Source organism: Telopea speciosissima, chromosome 7 (genome assembly GCF_018873765.1).
Source record: "Telopea speciosissima isolate NSW1024214 ecotype Mountain lineage chromosome 7, Tspe_v1, whole genome shotgun sequence".
NCBI classification, from domain to species: Eukaryota; Viridiplantae; Streptophyta; class Magnoliopsida; order Proteales; family Proteaceae; genus Telopea; species Telopea speciosissima.
This window is the reverse complement of record NC_057922.1, coordinates 39,827,771-39,844,193: the sequence shown is the minus strand read 5'-3', so window position 1 is coordinate 39,844,193 and position 16,423 is coordinate 39,827,771. Positions and strand designations below refer to the sequence as shown.

Here is a 16,423-nt window from a genome sequence, read left to right as displayed (position 1 = left end):
CTAGACACTGTGAGGTACAGTAGGCTGCTGATCATGGATCTATACAATGTCTGGTCAATTGAAGCAGACTCATCTATCTTGCTTAACTTACAGCCAACTGTCATTGGTGTACTCATAGGTTTACAATCCTCCATCATAAATCGTTTCAACATCTCTTTAATATATTTCAACTGTGACATAAAGATTCCATCCTTCCTTTGAAGCACCTGTAGACCAAGAAAATAAGACATCTCACCTAGCATTGACATCTCAAACTCGGTTTTCATCTTGGTGGCAAACTCCTTGCAAATATCATCATGACGACCTCCAAAGATTATATCATCAACATAAACAACAACAATCAGCTGTTTATGGTTATCTGACATCACATACAAGTTACTATCCACAACTCCTTTCCGAAAACCAAGCTGTTGTAGGTAGCCATCCAACCTTGAGTACCAAGCTCTGGGAGCTTGTTTCAATCCATACAGGGCTTTCTTGAGTTTGCAAACTTTGTCCGGATCATCACCTATTTGAATTCCGTCCGGTTGCTCAATGTAAACTTCTTCTTCTAAGGTACCATTGAGGAAGGCAGACTAGACATCCATTTGATTATCTTTGAAGCCTTGAAATGTTGCGAAAGCCAAGAACATACGAATGGATTCAAGCCTCGTCACTGGAGCAAAAGTTTCATCAAAGTCGATCCCTTCAACTTGAGCATACCCTTTGCAAACCAATCTTGCTTTATTTCTCACTACTTTGCCATCTTCATTCAACTTGTTACGGATGACCCATTTGGTGCCGATCACATTCTTGTCACTAGGCCTTGGAACCAAATCCCATGTATCATTCTTTTCAATTTGATCCAACTCTTCATTCATTGCCTTGACCCAATGCTCATCCTTGCATGCCTCCCCAACTGACTTGGGCTCAACTTGTGAAAGCAAGGAAATATGTAGCAGCTACTCTTTTCCTAGTCTGCATACCTTCTGCTTTTGGATCTCCAAGAGCCTAATGTGGAGGATGAACTCTCGGCCACTTTCCATCTTTTGGTCTGCCATCTCTCTCTATCTCTGTGTTAGTCTCAGGGGCACCACTATCTGTGTCTGACTTTTTTCCAATCTCAACTATTTCATCATCACGATTCTGACCTTCTACAACTTCATCATCATCAAACTCCTCAAAAGTTTGATCTACTGGCTCTATTGGTTTGGAGTGGGACAAGTGTTCATCAACCTTTACATCTGAAGTCTCTACCACTTTGCATAGTCTCTTGTTGTAACACCGGTAAGCTTTGCTTCTAGATGAGCAACCCAAGAAAATACCTTCATCAGCACGGTCTTCAAATTTCCCTAGGTTGTCATCTTTTCTCTTGATAAAACATTTACTCCCAAAAACTCGAAAATATCTAACTGTGGCTTTTCTTTTGAACCAAAACTCATATGGTGTCTTATCTTCATGTGGTCGAAACAAACACCTATTCTGAAGGTGGACAGCCATATATACTGCCTCTCTCCAAAATCTCCTTGGTACATTATTCTCTATGAGCATTGTTCTTGCCATTTCTTGCACAGTCCTATTCTTTCTTTCAACAACCCCATTTTGTTGAGGGGTTTTTACTACCGAGTGTTGGAGCCAGATGCCATGATCACTGCAAAATCCAAAAAACAAGTTCCAGGTGAACTCTTTTCCTTGATCAGATCTTATGCACTTTATGGTCCTGCCAGTTTCATTCTCTACCCTCTTCTTGAATGCCTTCAAACAATCAAGAGTCTCTGTTTTCTCTTTTAAGAACATAACCCAAGTCATGCGGGAAAAATCATCAATAAAAAGTATGAAATACCTTTCGCCACCAATTGCTTGAGTCCTCATTGGTCCACATAAGTCGGTGTGGATGAGGTCCAATCGCTTGCTTGAGTGATACTCCTTGGACTTGTAAGTAGCACGGGTTTGCTTCCCTCTTTGACAAGATGAGCAAACATGATTTAGAGGAGTCTTGATTTTTGGTAAATCTCTCACAGCCGTTCTTGTACTCAAGTTTCTTATGTTCTTGAAGTTAATGTGACCAAGTCGCCGGTGCCATAATTGATTCTCATCTACTTGACTCATCATGCAATTATTTTCATTATTTTCTGAAAGAACATATAAATGTCCAGCTGTCCTTGAGCCATGAGCAATCTTCTTGCCATTACCGCTCTTCTTCACTACAAAACCTTCTTTGGAGAAAATAACTTCATAACCATTGTCACATAGTTGACTGACCCTTAAGAGATATTATGTTTTAGCCCATTAACATAGAGAACATTATTTGACTTGAACTTGCCTTGATTGATTTTCACCGTGCCCTTGCCTTCAATTTTGGCTCCACCATCATTACCGAATTTCACCGAACCACCATCCATCTCATTAATACTAAGAAATCATTCTTTGTCAATGGTCATATGAGTAGAGCAACTACTATCTAAAATCAATGGAGATGGTTGACTACGAGCCTTGAAAGCGGTTCCAACCATAAGTGACTTGCTTTCATTTGATTTATTTTTCTTCTCCTTCCAAACAGCTTTTTCAGCTACTGTTATGAATTTTATTTCCTGAGCTTCTTTTTGGAGTCTTCAAGTTTCTTATCTGAGATGGAAGTAGTGTATTACAATTCCTTGCTAGATGACCAACCTTATAACACCGGTAGCACTCAATTCCTTCTTTCATCAAAGAAGCAAACTTGTTGTTGGTTGTCACCATAGTAGGCTTGGTCTTCTTTCTACAATCAACCACTCTATGTCCATAAGAATTACACCCAAAACAATACCCATGAAAAATATTTTGAGTTTGTCTTCTACCTCTTCCAAATTTCTGTGAACCAACAAGAGTAAACCCATCTTGATCAACTGGTTTTGACTTCTTTTGAGATACTGATCTCTTGTTTGGAGTAGCTTTGAACTGAAAAGATTTTTTTTTTTCTTTAACAAACTTCACCGGATTTTCAGCCATACTCAATTCTTTAATAGCAAGAGCTTGCTTTGATGCATTTCTATGATCAAAATCCAAACCAAACTTGATAGAAGTGGGCTTTTAAAATTCAAGAATTTCATTAAGAATATTTTCATCTTTCTTGCTTAATGCTGAACTTTCATTTTCAGATGTGGAACTGCTTCCATTTTTCTCACTAGGCTGGAGAATAGTGATAGATGGATTGGAAATTTGTAGTTCCAATTTTCTCTTCATCTCATCAAATTGTGCTCTCAATACCACAACTTATTCTTCGAGTTTAGAACACTCTTGAGATTTGGTGGCTATTCTATGACTCATGTCTTCGGTAATCTTTTGATTTTCTTCAATAGTGAGCCTCATATTAGCAATGAACTCAATGGCCTCATCAAGCTTCTTGGAGAGCTTCTTATTCTTTTTCTCTTCGGCTTTTAAGTCTTTCAAGGCCGATATTAGCTCACCCTTTAGGTCACACTCTGCCTCTTCATCTCATTCTCCATTCCATCTTGTATTTTGGTCTCAATGGTCATAAAAAGTAGCTCGGTTGACTCATCTTCTGAATTTTCATCTATGGATTCATCTTCTTCGGAGGAGTAATCTTCCTTGGAAATTAAACTCTTTTTGCAAAAATTATTTTTCTTGGGAATAAATTTTTTCTTCCCTTACTTGAAAGATCTTCTAGAAGCATTTTCGCTTTCATCATCATCAGAATCATTTTCTTCTTTTCTCTTTGGACACTTGGAGGCAAAGTGTCCTATACCTCCACAACTGAAACATTTTAGAGGTAATTTACTCTTGTATTTTCTTGAATTTTCGAGTCAGGTAGGCAAGTAACTCGTCATCAGAGTCTTCATCATCACTTTCCTCTTTTATTTTCAACTTACTTATAGCCTTAAAGGCGGCTTCTTTTTTCATTGACTTATTCTTGACCATTCTCATCTCATATGCGGTCAACCTACCGTGTAAGTCATCTATGCCCAAATTATCTAAGTTGGCAGATTCTTCAATGACAGATACTTTAGGATTGTAAATGTCTGGGAGCGACCTCAACACTTTCTTCACCACCACTGCATCTTTAATATCTTCACCAAGGCCTCGTATTGAGTTAACAACTTCATTTACATGGATCATGTAATTTTCAATGGTCTCTTCACTACTCATCTTGAGACTCTCAAATTTTTCCCCACGGTGTTGTAGCTTGGCTTCTCGAATGCTGTCATCCCCTTCATATATGCTTTGTAGCTTTTTCTAAATTTCTTTGGCTGAAGTACAACCAATTACCCTTGCAAATTCAGTGTCAGACAATGCGCTCATCAAGGCATTGGTTGTCTTTGCATTATTCTTTGCCTTTTTCTTTTCAGCTATGTCAGTCAGAGTTGTCTCAGATATTGTGTAGCCTTCTTTCACACTGAGCCAAACATCATACCCTTGTGCCATGAGGTAAGCATTCATTTTTATTTTTCAAAATTTGTAGTTTGATCCATCAAAATACGGTGCTCTACTATGACTCTGTGTATACTCAGAAGTAGACATCTCTGTCCTCTCAAATTGATACCCGGAGCTGTAAAACTCTCAATGCTGGGGAACCTTGCTCTGATATCACTTGTTGTTCCCAGGTGAACACTGAGAGGGGGGGTGAATCAGTGTTAATGAAATCGATCCAACTTTGATTCAACCTGTGAATACTGAGGACGATTCTAAGATGATCTGAATAAAATTCCCACTGAGTCTGTCTTCAAAACTGATTTGAGTAAATAATGTCTAGTGTCGAAAGCTTGCACACACACACAAACACACAGCTGGTTGAAGCAAACTCAATTTTGTCGGATCAGTCACATGCACACCCACCTCGCACCATGATGTGGCCGGGTCTACCAGGTTGTGCACACCCACTCTGTAAACCACGCACTTCAAAATAATGCAAAAATAAATAGCACAAGACACAATTTAACGTGGTTCGGTAGTTACAATGTGCAACTCCTACGTCCACGGATGTGCCCTCACTGGGCTACCCTCACTGGGTATTCATTCACTATAAAATTCCCTGCAAAATAATACAATCAAGGGTTCCCTCCACCCTTGCTTCAACCCTCAATGAACATGAAAGGCTAAGGCAACTACCCGAATGACCAAATGGGCAGCAATCCCCTGGTATTACAATCAATCAAAGATAAACAAATAATTTCCCAACCCGTGCAGTGTTCAAAACCCTATCCCAGGTAATAGATGACATTACCCAACACAAAATACAAATTTAAGATTTGGGCCTGTGGCCTACCTCTCCCTGAGCAACCAACACGTTCCTGAATATAAGAACACCTCCTGGATGATCACTGGTAGCAGGCTCTACTCCGTGGAGCACGTGAACAACACTTCCATCACTGTTTGTTCATATCTTCCCACTCAGATCTCAGAACTGAAATCCGTCTTCGTCTCTGTGTTCTTCTCAAAAAATCGATGGGGGTCACTTTCACGAAGTTTTTCAAGATTCGAGCATTAAATGCCTCAAAACCCTTAATCAAATTCTGGCCCTCGGAATGGCCCTGTACGAACGCACCATATCAGATCTGGAGTCGTTGTTTCGTATGCCCGCTTCATACGGAAGTGGATTAAGTCACATCCATTGGATGAAATAGTGAGAGCACTTGATTAGATCTTCACCGTCAGTTGAAAGAAGCTTGTGACAAGATGAAGCTTCACTACTTAAGTAACTCAATTTTGCATGTGCAGAAATTAGAACCATCAGATCCGCCTAAACAATCTAGACCCTCCATCTTTCCTTTCATCAACCAATCACGACCGTAGATTTAAATAAATACTCTTGTGTATTGTGAATATACCATGAACCCATCTAATAAACCAATAGGAACCAGACTCAACCATGGCCGTTAGATCTTGTCTAAATCCGACGGCTGGTGAACATCTTCATTAAGAGAGCACTTCTGCAACACAAAAAGAACTTCATTTGACGCTCTCCGGGAGAATGGCTACCATTCCGTCATCGGAGCTCTGATGAAGTTGTCGTCTGTGGCATTGGAAAGAGGACTCGTTGAACTAGCTCCTGAAGTCATTCAAACCTCAAAAAAAATTGGCAAACCCTTTAAAATCCGGTCACAATGAACCCCATTTTCGTCAAAAAATGCAAAATCAGACACATTTTGGTTTTCCGATCATATCTTCTCCGTCCGACTTCAGATGACCTCTCCATTGGTTCCATGAAGACAAGAACTCATCCCTCTTCATTTCTCGTTCACATCACTTTGCTTGAATACTCACGGATTGGCTGGAATAAATTTTTAAAGTGGATGCTTCCACTGTTGAAATAAAAACAACCAAAACAGAAACTATGTAGGATTTTGGATTTTTGAACCTCCTCTAAGACACAACGTCGAACACATGATGGTCATGAACATTCGGTGCTTCCATCGCAACATGTCGAAACACCACCCAAACACAATACCCAAATACAACACCTGTAGACTGTCATTTAGACACCACCCAAATACAACACCTGTAGGCTGCCACCTGTAGACTGCCATTTGGAGTGTTGACACCAATGACAACACACTCCAGTGTGCCACACAGCTCGACACCTACTCTGTGGTCACAATGTGCCCAACAATTTAGTTTATATAAAATAAGTTTTGTAAAAACCATTTCCAAAATGGCACTGGATCTAGATTCCGATCTGACCATACACAGACAACCTCAATCTTGGTGTTCCCCAATCGGGCAGTGGTGACCATGTTGAGTAACTCCTTCACTCACAAAGTGTTCGCACATTCCCAGAACACCGGCTTTGAGTCACTTGAGTCATAGTCATTGATGAACCAAAGAATGCAATCACACTTTGCAGCGACAGGGTTCCCTCAGGTAAAGGGTGTCGGTGACACATGTCTATCCTTCCTACATCTTGTAGTAATACATGAGGGAATTGACAAAGTAGATTCTTCACCAATACACACATCGATCATGTGAGTACTCGCATGAGTACCCTGATATCACATGTTTAGGCATACACAATGCGACGACGAAATGATAAGGATGCCCAACCCAAACCCTAGTCGTGACTACCATTTTAAGTAAAACTTACGGACACATAATGCTCAAAAAGTTTTATCGCATGTGATAATATCAAATCAAAATGTATAAAGGTTCAATACAAAGTAAAACTGGATTGAACTGGACCGAACCGGGTTTGATGAACACATAAATCCAACACTTTCATCTTCTACTGCTTCTAAGACCTTACCAGTTTGAAAATTGTCTCCAGCTAGCTGAGATCAAAACTAGAAGAGATAAAGGTCTCTTCTATTATTGTGATGATAAATTTAGAGTCCGGATCCTCTCCAATGACATTGAAGAGGATCCCTCTCCAATGACCTTCTCCTAAAGCCACGTTTGATGTCAATTAACGGAGAGTTAACTTCCATTGCCCTATTTTTTTTTTTTCTTTTTGCTCTCTCCCTTTATTTTTGGAATTCATAAATCGTGATTGAGTTAAAATAGGTAATTAAGATATGTCCCAATCGTGTTAAAACCTTAACTACAAATCGCTAAAGTTAATTTTTTTTGGGTAGAAGTTAAAGTTAAAGTTAAATTTGAAAGCTTTGACTAGAGTGTTTAACATGGTATTAGGTATTATCGCATCATCCATGATATGTATCGGTATCATATCTCTCGTATCGGGGCGATATGTAACGGTTTCGATTGTGGTCGATCCATATATTGTGTCGATATCGTATCGTTGACACGGTACGGATAAGGGGTAAAATAGTCAAATAACTTCTTTTAAAGGGAAATCAAGGGCAATTTTATCAGATATGGTCAATCCTTGTCGATACCTTAGCGGTATCATATTGGTTTCGTAAGTGACTGATACCTGATGCTATACCATGTGCTAAAACCATGGGTTTTGCTAATCGATATCGGTCTCTACCAATCCAAATTGAGATTTTTAATTTTAATTTTTACCCTTGTTTGTACTGATCCACTGAGACGGGATCGGTCAAGAATCAGTATTGGTCTCAACCGATACTGATACAAATTGGCCGATCCGATTCCGACTTTGGCCTCAATTCACACAGCAGTTGATGCAGGATCTAGATCCTCTATGGTGCGCTGTCTGTTCTGCGCCGTGCTGCGCAGACACAGGGCCGTGGGTAGGGGTAAAGCGGTCATTGCATGCGACCCTGTGTCTGTGCAACACGGCACAGGACGGGCAGCGTTAGAGGATCCAAATTGGTTGATGCAGCACTTGCAGTGTATTTTGCAAAACAAAGACGCAGGCGAGAGATGTAAAGAGATAATGAAGAGAAACCAATGTGAGTTGCAAGATTCTTTCACATAAGGTGTGTGTGTGTGTGAGAGAGAGAGAGAAAGAGAGATTTGAGATTAGATTCTTGACTCAGATTCCTGGACTCTATCTTAATTACCTATTTGATCTCAATCACGATTTATGAATTCCTAAAAAAGAAGGAGTGAGGAAAAAAGAAAAATAGAAAAAAGAAAAAAAATAGGGGAACGGAAGTTAACTCTCAATTAATGGACATCAAACGAGGCATTTGGAGATTAATGGACATCAAACGAGGCATCCTCTTCAATGTCGTTGGAGCGGATCCGGACTCACAAAATCATACCAGGACATAAATGCAAAAATAAATTCATGCTTTTAATCAGGGAAGATGATGAATCCTGTGAAACAAATGAATTATTCAGACAAGAGGATGAAATCATCGTTGATTCAGCTTTATATGAAATTAGTCTGCATGCTTTTTCTGGGCAATTAAGTCCTAAGACTATTCGCCTAAAAAGGAACTCTCACGAACATCAAGTTCAGATTCTGATAGATAGTGTAAGTACTCACAATTTTATTTAGAAGAAGATAGCTCTACGATTGGGATTGCTCATTTATCCTTGCTAGCAGTTCAGGGTCTATGTAGGCAATGGCGAGTTCTTTGTATGTACTCAACGATGGAAATCAGTTCCTCTATTATTACAGGGTCATTTTTTCACTATGGATCTCTTTGTTTTACCCTTAGAAGATGTTGATATTGTATTGGGTATTCAATGGCTTGAACTTCTCGCTCCCATTCTTACCGATTATAAAATGCTTACAATGGAATTTGACTGGGAGGCTGTTAAGGTTCAACTGATGGGAGAACCAGGTATTAATGAAGATCCTTTGACAAGAAAGCAGCTACAACAATTATATTGTACTGAAGGCATCACATCCTCTATCATTTGAAAATTTCTGCAGATTCACTATTTTACCCGCACCCAGGATCATAATTAATTATTCTTTCTTCCTCATGACAAGTAAATACTGTTGCCCTGTATGCTGGTGAGTTGTTCTCGAAGGTGGTCAAACCCAGCTACAGGATCATTGACCATGGCACGGGTTTACTTGTGGAGAAAAGATTCCTCAACCGACAGTGGGGGAAATTCGTTGATGGCGACTTTGTCGACTATCCTCCTAGTACCAGCCCAGGAAGCGAAGAATTTTGGAGAGAGTACCTTGGAGCATCGCCTCACTTGGACACTTCGTTCAGTGATGAACTTGGTATTGCTGTGGGGAAACTCTTCGGGGTCATGGGAGACACATCATGACGGTTGAGATGTAAGTTGCTAGCTTCTTGTATTATTTGTTTATCCTTCCCTTTGAGGTCCTTGAAGCACGGGACAAAGCTGGGGATGTTTGGAATGAAGAATAACCCAACTATGCTTGGGTGGTTTATCATATGGCTTTGAATGCTGAATAAAACCACCCATAAAACCGCCCAGGCTATTTTAGCTGGTTGTGGAGTGTTTTGTTGTGGGTCCCACTTACCTTGAGAAATGTGTTAGGGACTTGTGTTTCCATATCTTGTGGATCCCATCTACAATCTTCTTTTCCTTGTGGGACCAATGGATGGACCCATTAAACTTAGTTTGACCCAAAAATGGGTTATGACCTAGTTACTACCCAACCAAACGGACCTTACTATAAATAGAACCTTATGAGCATTCATTAGTCATAACTCCTCCCATCTACCCTAAATCGTGGAAGAGAACAAGAAAGAAGAAGAAAAGGAAGAAGGTGGGTGAAGGGGATTGGCTAAAGGCTTAAGACCCCACCCCTTGGAGTCCGGGACGTGGAGCTCCTCTGTTTTGGTTAGGTAGACCATTAAACTCTCTTCTCCTCTTCTATTTTTGGGTTTGGGGACTTGGGGTGATAGGAAGACCTTGACCTAGGGTTCCACTTGGAACCCAAGGATCGATTGGAACCTCTACCTTGTGATATTGTGGGGTCTTTACCCTCTATTCATGACCCCTAAGACTCACCACCTCACCCTACTTGTAAGACATGGGGTTTACCCTATTATACCTTAGATTAGGCTCTTCTTGGATTCTCCTCTTGGATCCTTTGGTTGTATAGATCTAATAAGGTCTTAGGACCCTAAGGAACTTAGGGGAAGCTCCTTTGGTGTTCCAATGCCCTCAAACTCCTTGGGAATGAAACCCTAAGTGAAAAACCCCTTTAATCCAAGACTTAAGCTTGGGAGGTTTTACATGCGGTTTTAAGACTCTGTGTAAAGCTGCCCCCTAAGATGAGCTACTGACTTGTCAAGTTTTACCTACGGTTTTATGTTTTAGGTAAAACCGCCCTACCTTTGAAGCCCTATACTTGGGTGGTTTAAGGGATACCTTTAGGGGATCCTATCCATCACTTATTTAATCTTATTCTCACTCTTTCCCTAGGCTTAAAACTCTTATCTTGAGGCGTATTAATCAACCGCGGTGACGGACTTATAACAACGGGGCATAATCTATATTGTGAGTGGGTTTGGGTTATTGTTTGGTTTTGCTATTACTAATTGTACATGTACCATGCTACTAGCATTTTTTATTAAGCATGACTACATATCTTGCATTCTTTATATTACTCGATTGATATGATGATGTTGTGATTGTTTTCCATCTTTGTATTCGGGTTAGCGTGCCGGAACACCAGGAATGTATATGATCTTTTATTGCATGTCATATTGAATTGCATACGCCATGCAGTGCTGGTACCCAGGTGCTAGATGGTATGGGACGTTAATGCACCCGGAATACCTCTTGAGATGATAGGACTTGCATGTAGTATAACTGTGGTTAGGTTTTGCTTTCCTATGCTATGACCCTTACCAATAGGGGTTTAGGTGTAAGATGATCAGGGCTCCATGTTACCTGTGGGGGAGAGAGGCCAGGTAAGGGATGACCACTGATCATCGGGGTCTGCCTCTGGGTAGTATTGAGGCTTCGACCGGCACGGGCCTCTCAGTGACAGTGGAGGTTTCACTGTGGCGATAATATAAGTGACCCATGGTGTTTACCCGAGTTGTCATAGTAGCATATACCATTGACTTAGACTGTGTGATAGGTGAAAAATTTACTAACATGTACTTGCATCATGGACTATATGTGAACTGTGTGTTTGTGCATCCCCATCCCCTAACTAGCTCAGTGGAGCTAACCCCCTCGTGTACACTCTTTTTAGATTATGATGTAGATGGTGGATATCTCGCGGGATTCGAAGTCTAGTCCTCGGGATACAATGATATTGGTACTAAGAAGCCGGAGGCTGTGTCAGAGGAACACAGTGACGGATGTCCTTATGATGATTGTGCCTACGGGCCGTGATGATACTTGGGACTTGGTCCCTTTTTTATTATTTTGGGGCTTAAAGCCCGTGTATAAACTTTTACTGTTATACCCTTTTATAGTTATTTGATGGTCATGGGGAAATGTTTTAACTACAGTACTTTTATCATTTTGCCTGTGAACATCTTGTAACTATTGGATTATATACTTTCGCAAACTACTGATATATATATTTGGAATGTAATATTCTCTTTCTCCGCATGCTAATATTATATTGCTTTAATATTGGTTATGACTGTGCGTTGGGACACTGTGTCTGTGATCTGGGCAGCTTAATGGGATAACATGTGTCGTCCTAGTCACCCTTCTTATTGTAATATATTCCTTATCTGGAATGGGAGCGTGACATTCACCACCATCTAGTGCTCATATTCCCATTGAGGTACAGTCTTTGTTACAAAAATTTGATTTGGTCTTTACTTCTCCAACTGAACTACCTCCACACAGAGAATTGATCATCAAATACATCTACTTTCGGGTTCCAAACCTGTTACTGTTAGACCCTATGAATATCCTCACTTTCAAAAGGTTGAGATTGAGAAATTGGTCTCTGAAATGCTCCAGCAAGGAATCATTCGAAATAGTACAAGCCCATTTTCCTCCCCTGTGTTATTAGTTTAAAAAAAATAGATGGTAGTTGGCGTTTCCGTATTGATTATAGAGCACTTAATAGCATCACAGTCCATGACAAGTTTCCAATACCTACTATTGAAGAACTTCTAGATGAACCACATGGAGCTTGTGTATTTTCAATATTGGACCTCAGATCTAGTTACCATCAGATTCGGATGCGGGAAAAGGATATTTGTGAGACTACTTTTCGCACTCATGAAGGCCACTATGAATTTGTGATTATGCCTTTTGGGTTAACAAATGCTCCATCTACCTTTCAGTCTACCATGAATCACGTTTTTAAACCATATCTTAGAAAATTTGTCATAGTGTTTTAATTTTGATGATATTCTGATATATAGCGCCTTGGTTTCTAATCATCTCAATCACTTACATACTATCTTACATTGTCTAGCTACTAATCAATTGTTTACGCAGCTGCCCAAGTGTTCTTTTTGCCAAAACAACATTGAATATTTGGGAATTGTGGTTTCTCAATTCAGTGTTCAACCCGATTCTTGCAAGATACAAGCAATGGTGCACGGGGCAGTACCTCAAAATCTTAAACAGCTAAGGGGCTTCTTGGGCTGACTGGGTATTACAGAAGATTTATTCGCCATTATGCTTCTATTGCAGCTCCTCTCACAAATCTTCTTAAGAAAGATGCCTTTAGTTGGACTGAAGACTCACAACTTGCATTCAATACTTTGAAGACTGCAATGACTACTGCTCCTATACTTGCTTTGCCAGATTTTTTGAAACACTTTGAAGTGGAGACTGATGCATCCGGTGTGGGTGTTGGTGCTGTTCTCAGTCAAGAGGACCACACTTTGGTCTTTTTCAGAAAAAAGTTATCCAATCGAATGATAAGTGCTTCTACATATGTAAGAGAATTGTATGCGATTTCACAATCCGTCCGCAAATGGTCACATTATCTTCTTGGACAGCAGTTTCTTATCATTACCGATCATAGAAGTTTGAAGGAGCTCATGAATCAAGTGATTCAAACCCTGGAGCAACATCATTACTTGAGCAAGCTTTTGGGCTTCACTTATAAAATTGTATATAGACCGGGAAACTAGAATTAGGCTGCTAATGCTTTGTTAAGAGCTCCTGGTTTAGAAGAGAGTGTTCTTATGTCAGTCTCCACTATAAAATCTGATTTCGTTGATCTTCTTATGAGGGAAATTTGGTTGATCCAATAATAGTTTTTCTTCACGAACAATGGCAAGAAGGTAAATTGATTGGTACTGGTTATGAAGTTAAACAAGGTTTATTGTATTTCAAAAACCAAATCTATCTTAGTTCTACATCCGATCTTCGGCAGGCTATATTGAAAGAGTTTCATGATAGTCCTATTGGCGGACATGCTAGGATCTTCAAAACTCATAAACATATCTCAACCTCTTTCTAATGGTCAACTTTGAAGAGAGATATCACTGTTCATATTACAGATTGTCTTGTTTGCCTGCAAACTAAATACAGTACTTCAAAACCAACAAGGTTATTACAACCGTTACCTATTTCACATCAGGTCTGGGACAATATGATGATGGATTTCATTACGGAGTTACCTACATCACAAGGCTACTCTGTTAGTTTGGTGGTGGTGGATCGTCTCACTAAATTTGCACATTTTGGCGTGTTATCTACTCATTTTACTGCTATCAACACCGCTGACCTGTTTGTATCCCTAGTGGTTAAGTTACATGGTTTTCCTAAGTCCATCGTCTTGAATAGAGATCCTATATTCATTAACCAGTTTTGGCAACAACTCCTCAAGTTAAGTGGAACCACTTAAAATATGTCTTCAGCTTATCATCCCCAGTTTGATGGCCAGACTGAGGTACTTAACAAATGTTTAGAACAGTATCTACAGAGTTTTGTCCACACCAAGCCTACACAATGGACTCATTTCCTTCAATGGGCAGAGTTTTGGTATAATACCTCCCACCACAGTGCTATTAATATGACTCCATTTCAGGCTTTATACGGCAGAGCACCTCCTACAATGCCAGCTTATGTTTTTTATTTTTCCAAAGCGGAAGCCATGGATCATGAATTGCAGAATAAACATCAGTTGCTGCATCAATTAAAGGTTAATCCTCTACAAGCTCAACGTTGAATGAAAGAACAAGCTGATACTCATCGAAAGCAACTTCATTTTGCTGAAGGTGATTGGGTATGGATCAAGCTCCAACCTTATCACCAATTATCAGTCTCCAAGAGATTACATCACAAGCTGAGTAGCAGATTCTATGGCCCTTTTAAAATTTTACAGAAAATTGGCCATGTTGCTTATAAGCTCCAGCTACCTCCAGCAAGTCAGACTCATCCTGACTTTCATGTACCTTTGCTCAAACCTTTCAAAGGAGATCTTTCGGAGAGTACACAACATCCTCTTCCTCCATTAAGCCATTTGAATCACCCTGTTCATTCTTCTTTAGCAGTATTAGCTACTCGATCAATCTTGCTTAAAGGCACCTTGCAAAATCAGATTTTGATACAATGAGACCAACTTCCACCTGAAGAAGCCTTTTGGGAAATTTGGAGGAGTTTCACTCTCAATTTCCTAATTTGACCCTTGAGGACAAGGTTCATTTCGATGCGGATGGTAATGATATGAATTATGCAACCCCTTTTACACAACTCCAAGAAAGCCATATCTGCCGTTGAGAATGAGGCTGATGAGTCAACAAGGGACGAGACGCCACGGGAGAGGAGACTAAAGATTACCATATGCTTTAGTTGTTAGTTTGTTAGGAATAAGTGACAAGTGGAAGGAAAGCTGTTAAGAGTTAGTTAGAGATTAATTAAAGAGCTTATAAAAAGGTTTCCCATTTGTAGAGAGGTTATCGAAGATAATTCAATGAAATTCTTTATCTTTTGGAGTCCTCTGAGACCCGAATTCAGAACTTCTTCAACTTCCTCTATTTTCACAGTTTGAATACTTAACAGACACCTTCTTATCTGACCCTAAAGAAAAAAAAGGAAACAAAATAATGTAAGGTTCCAGTTATCTTTTTCATTATAAATAGCCTTCTTATTTGATCCTAAAGATCATTAGGAAAGACGATCTAACGATCAATACAACCTCATTCTCTCTTTTTTTTTTTTTTTTTTTTTTTTTTACCCCGAATATTATCTGGGACCCGAGATGACCCCTAGGATTTTATTAGATATTAAAATCTTAAAAAACTCAATACATGGGGGGGACGTAGCCCGCCTTACCCCAAACCCAAAAGGACTAAACCTCTCACAATAAATCTCTCAGGCAATAAACCTACCCCATACATTAGTACTAGGAGCCTAACCACTCCCTAAAAACGAAAAACAGGCAAGCCTGCCTTATCTTCTCTGATAATGCTGAACAGCTTCGAAGGAAGCTCTCCCTGCGGCCAAAAGGTAGAATTCCTTTGGGAGCTACAAGCCCAATTTGCCAAGTAATCTGCTGCACGGTTACTCTCCCTGAATGAGAAGCTCACAGTAGCCTGCAGGGCTTCCACCAGGTGAATAACCTCCTCAAACCAGTACCAACACCTCCAAGCCTCACACTTTTTCGCATTAATGTATTGCACAATGGTATTCGAGTCCGAGCTCACCTGGCATTCCACCAAACCCAGCCTTTCACAGTGGCGCAGGCCATCCAACATGGCTCTTAATTCCGCCTCAGTGTTGGTGCAGCATCCATAAAAATTCGAGAAAGCCATAATCAAATTTCCTTCTTGGTTTCGTATAATCCTTCCTCCTCCACTAGGACCGGGGTTGCCTTTACTTGCACCATCCACATTCATTTTCACTCCTCTGCGAGGTGGACACCAGTATATTGGACGAGGGAGCCTGGATTTAGTGTGGGGGCCTGCATCCTCAGCACTTGAATTGCCAGCTCTTCTCTGAAGCTTGTGACTGCTGCATTGAATTTTGGTAGGGGAATTTCCTGCATCCATTTACTTATCCTTGCTATAATCATGTTTGCTGACCGCCCTCCATTTCCATGCCTTCTATTATTACACTCTCTCCATAATTCCCAAATAATAAAGGATGGAATCACACCAATAACATACCCAAAACACATTGCTGAAGGATCCACTTGACTCCCAAAAAACAATTCTTGTCCTAGCATCTTGAGTGTGTATTACCTGCACATCCAGAAGCTGAGCAA

The 16,423-nt window shown here is 40.1% G+C and overlaps 2 protein-coding genes across 2 annotated transcripts; both read right to left on the bottom strand.

The window, feature by feature from the left end:
- Nucleotides 1-2,544: 2,544 nt before the first annotated feature.
- LOC122668551 lies at nucleotides 2,545-4,416 on the bottom strand. The gene is made up of 2 exons (XM_043865099.1): nucleotides 4,246-4,416; nucleotides 2,545-3,045 (listed from the first exon to the last, which is right to left on the bottom strand). The coding sequence occupies exons 1-2, from the start codon at nucleotides 4,414-4,416 to the stop codon at nucleotides 2,545-2,547; spliced, it is 672 nt and encodes a 223-aa protein (XP_043721034.1).
- An 11,165-nt stretch (nucleotides 4,417-15,581) lies between these two features.
- Nucleotides 15,582-16,208, bottom strand: LOC122668550 (14.7 kDa ribonuclease H-like protein). The gene has a single exon (XM_043865098.1). The coding sequence runs from the start codon at nucleotides 16,206-16,208 to the stop codon at nucleotides 15,582-15,584; it is 627 nt and encodes a 208-aa protein (XP_043721033.1).
- Between the last annotated feature and the right edge of the window lie 215 nt (nucleotides 16,209-16,423).

What these genes read in the sequence shown, in the direction of transcription:
- LOC122668551 (XM_043865099.1), bottom strand. Translation starts at nt 4,416, where the DNA reads ATGAATGCTTACCTCATGGCACAAGGGTATGATGTTTGGCTCAGTGTG. An exon ending in CTGACACTGAATTTGCAAGG is followed by an intron (nt 3,046 to 4,245) that starts GTAATTGGTTGT and finishes GAATTTTAAAAG; the next exon opens with CCCACTTCTATCAAGTTTGG.
- LOC122668550 (XM_043865098.1), bottom strand. Translation starts at nt 16,208, where the DNA reads ATGGATGCAGGAAATTCCCCTACCAAAATTCAATGCAGCAGTCACAAG.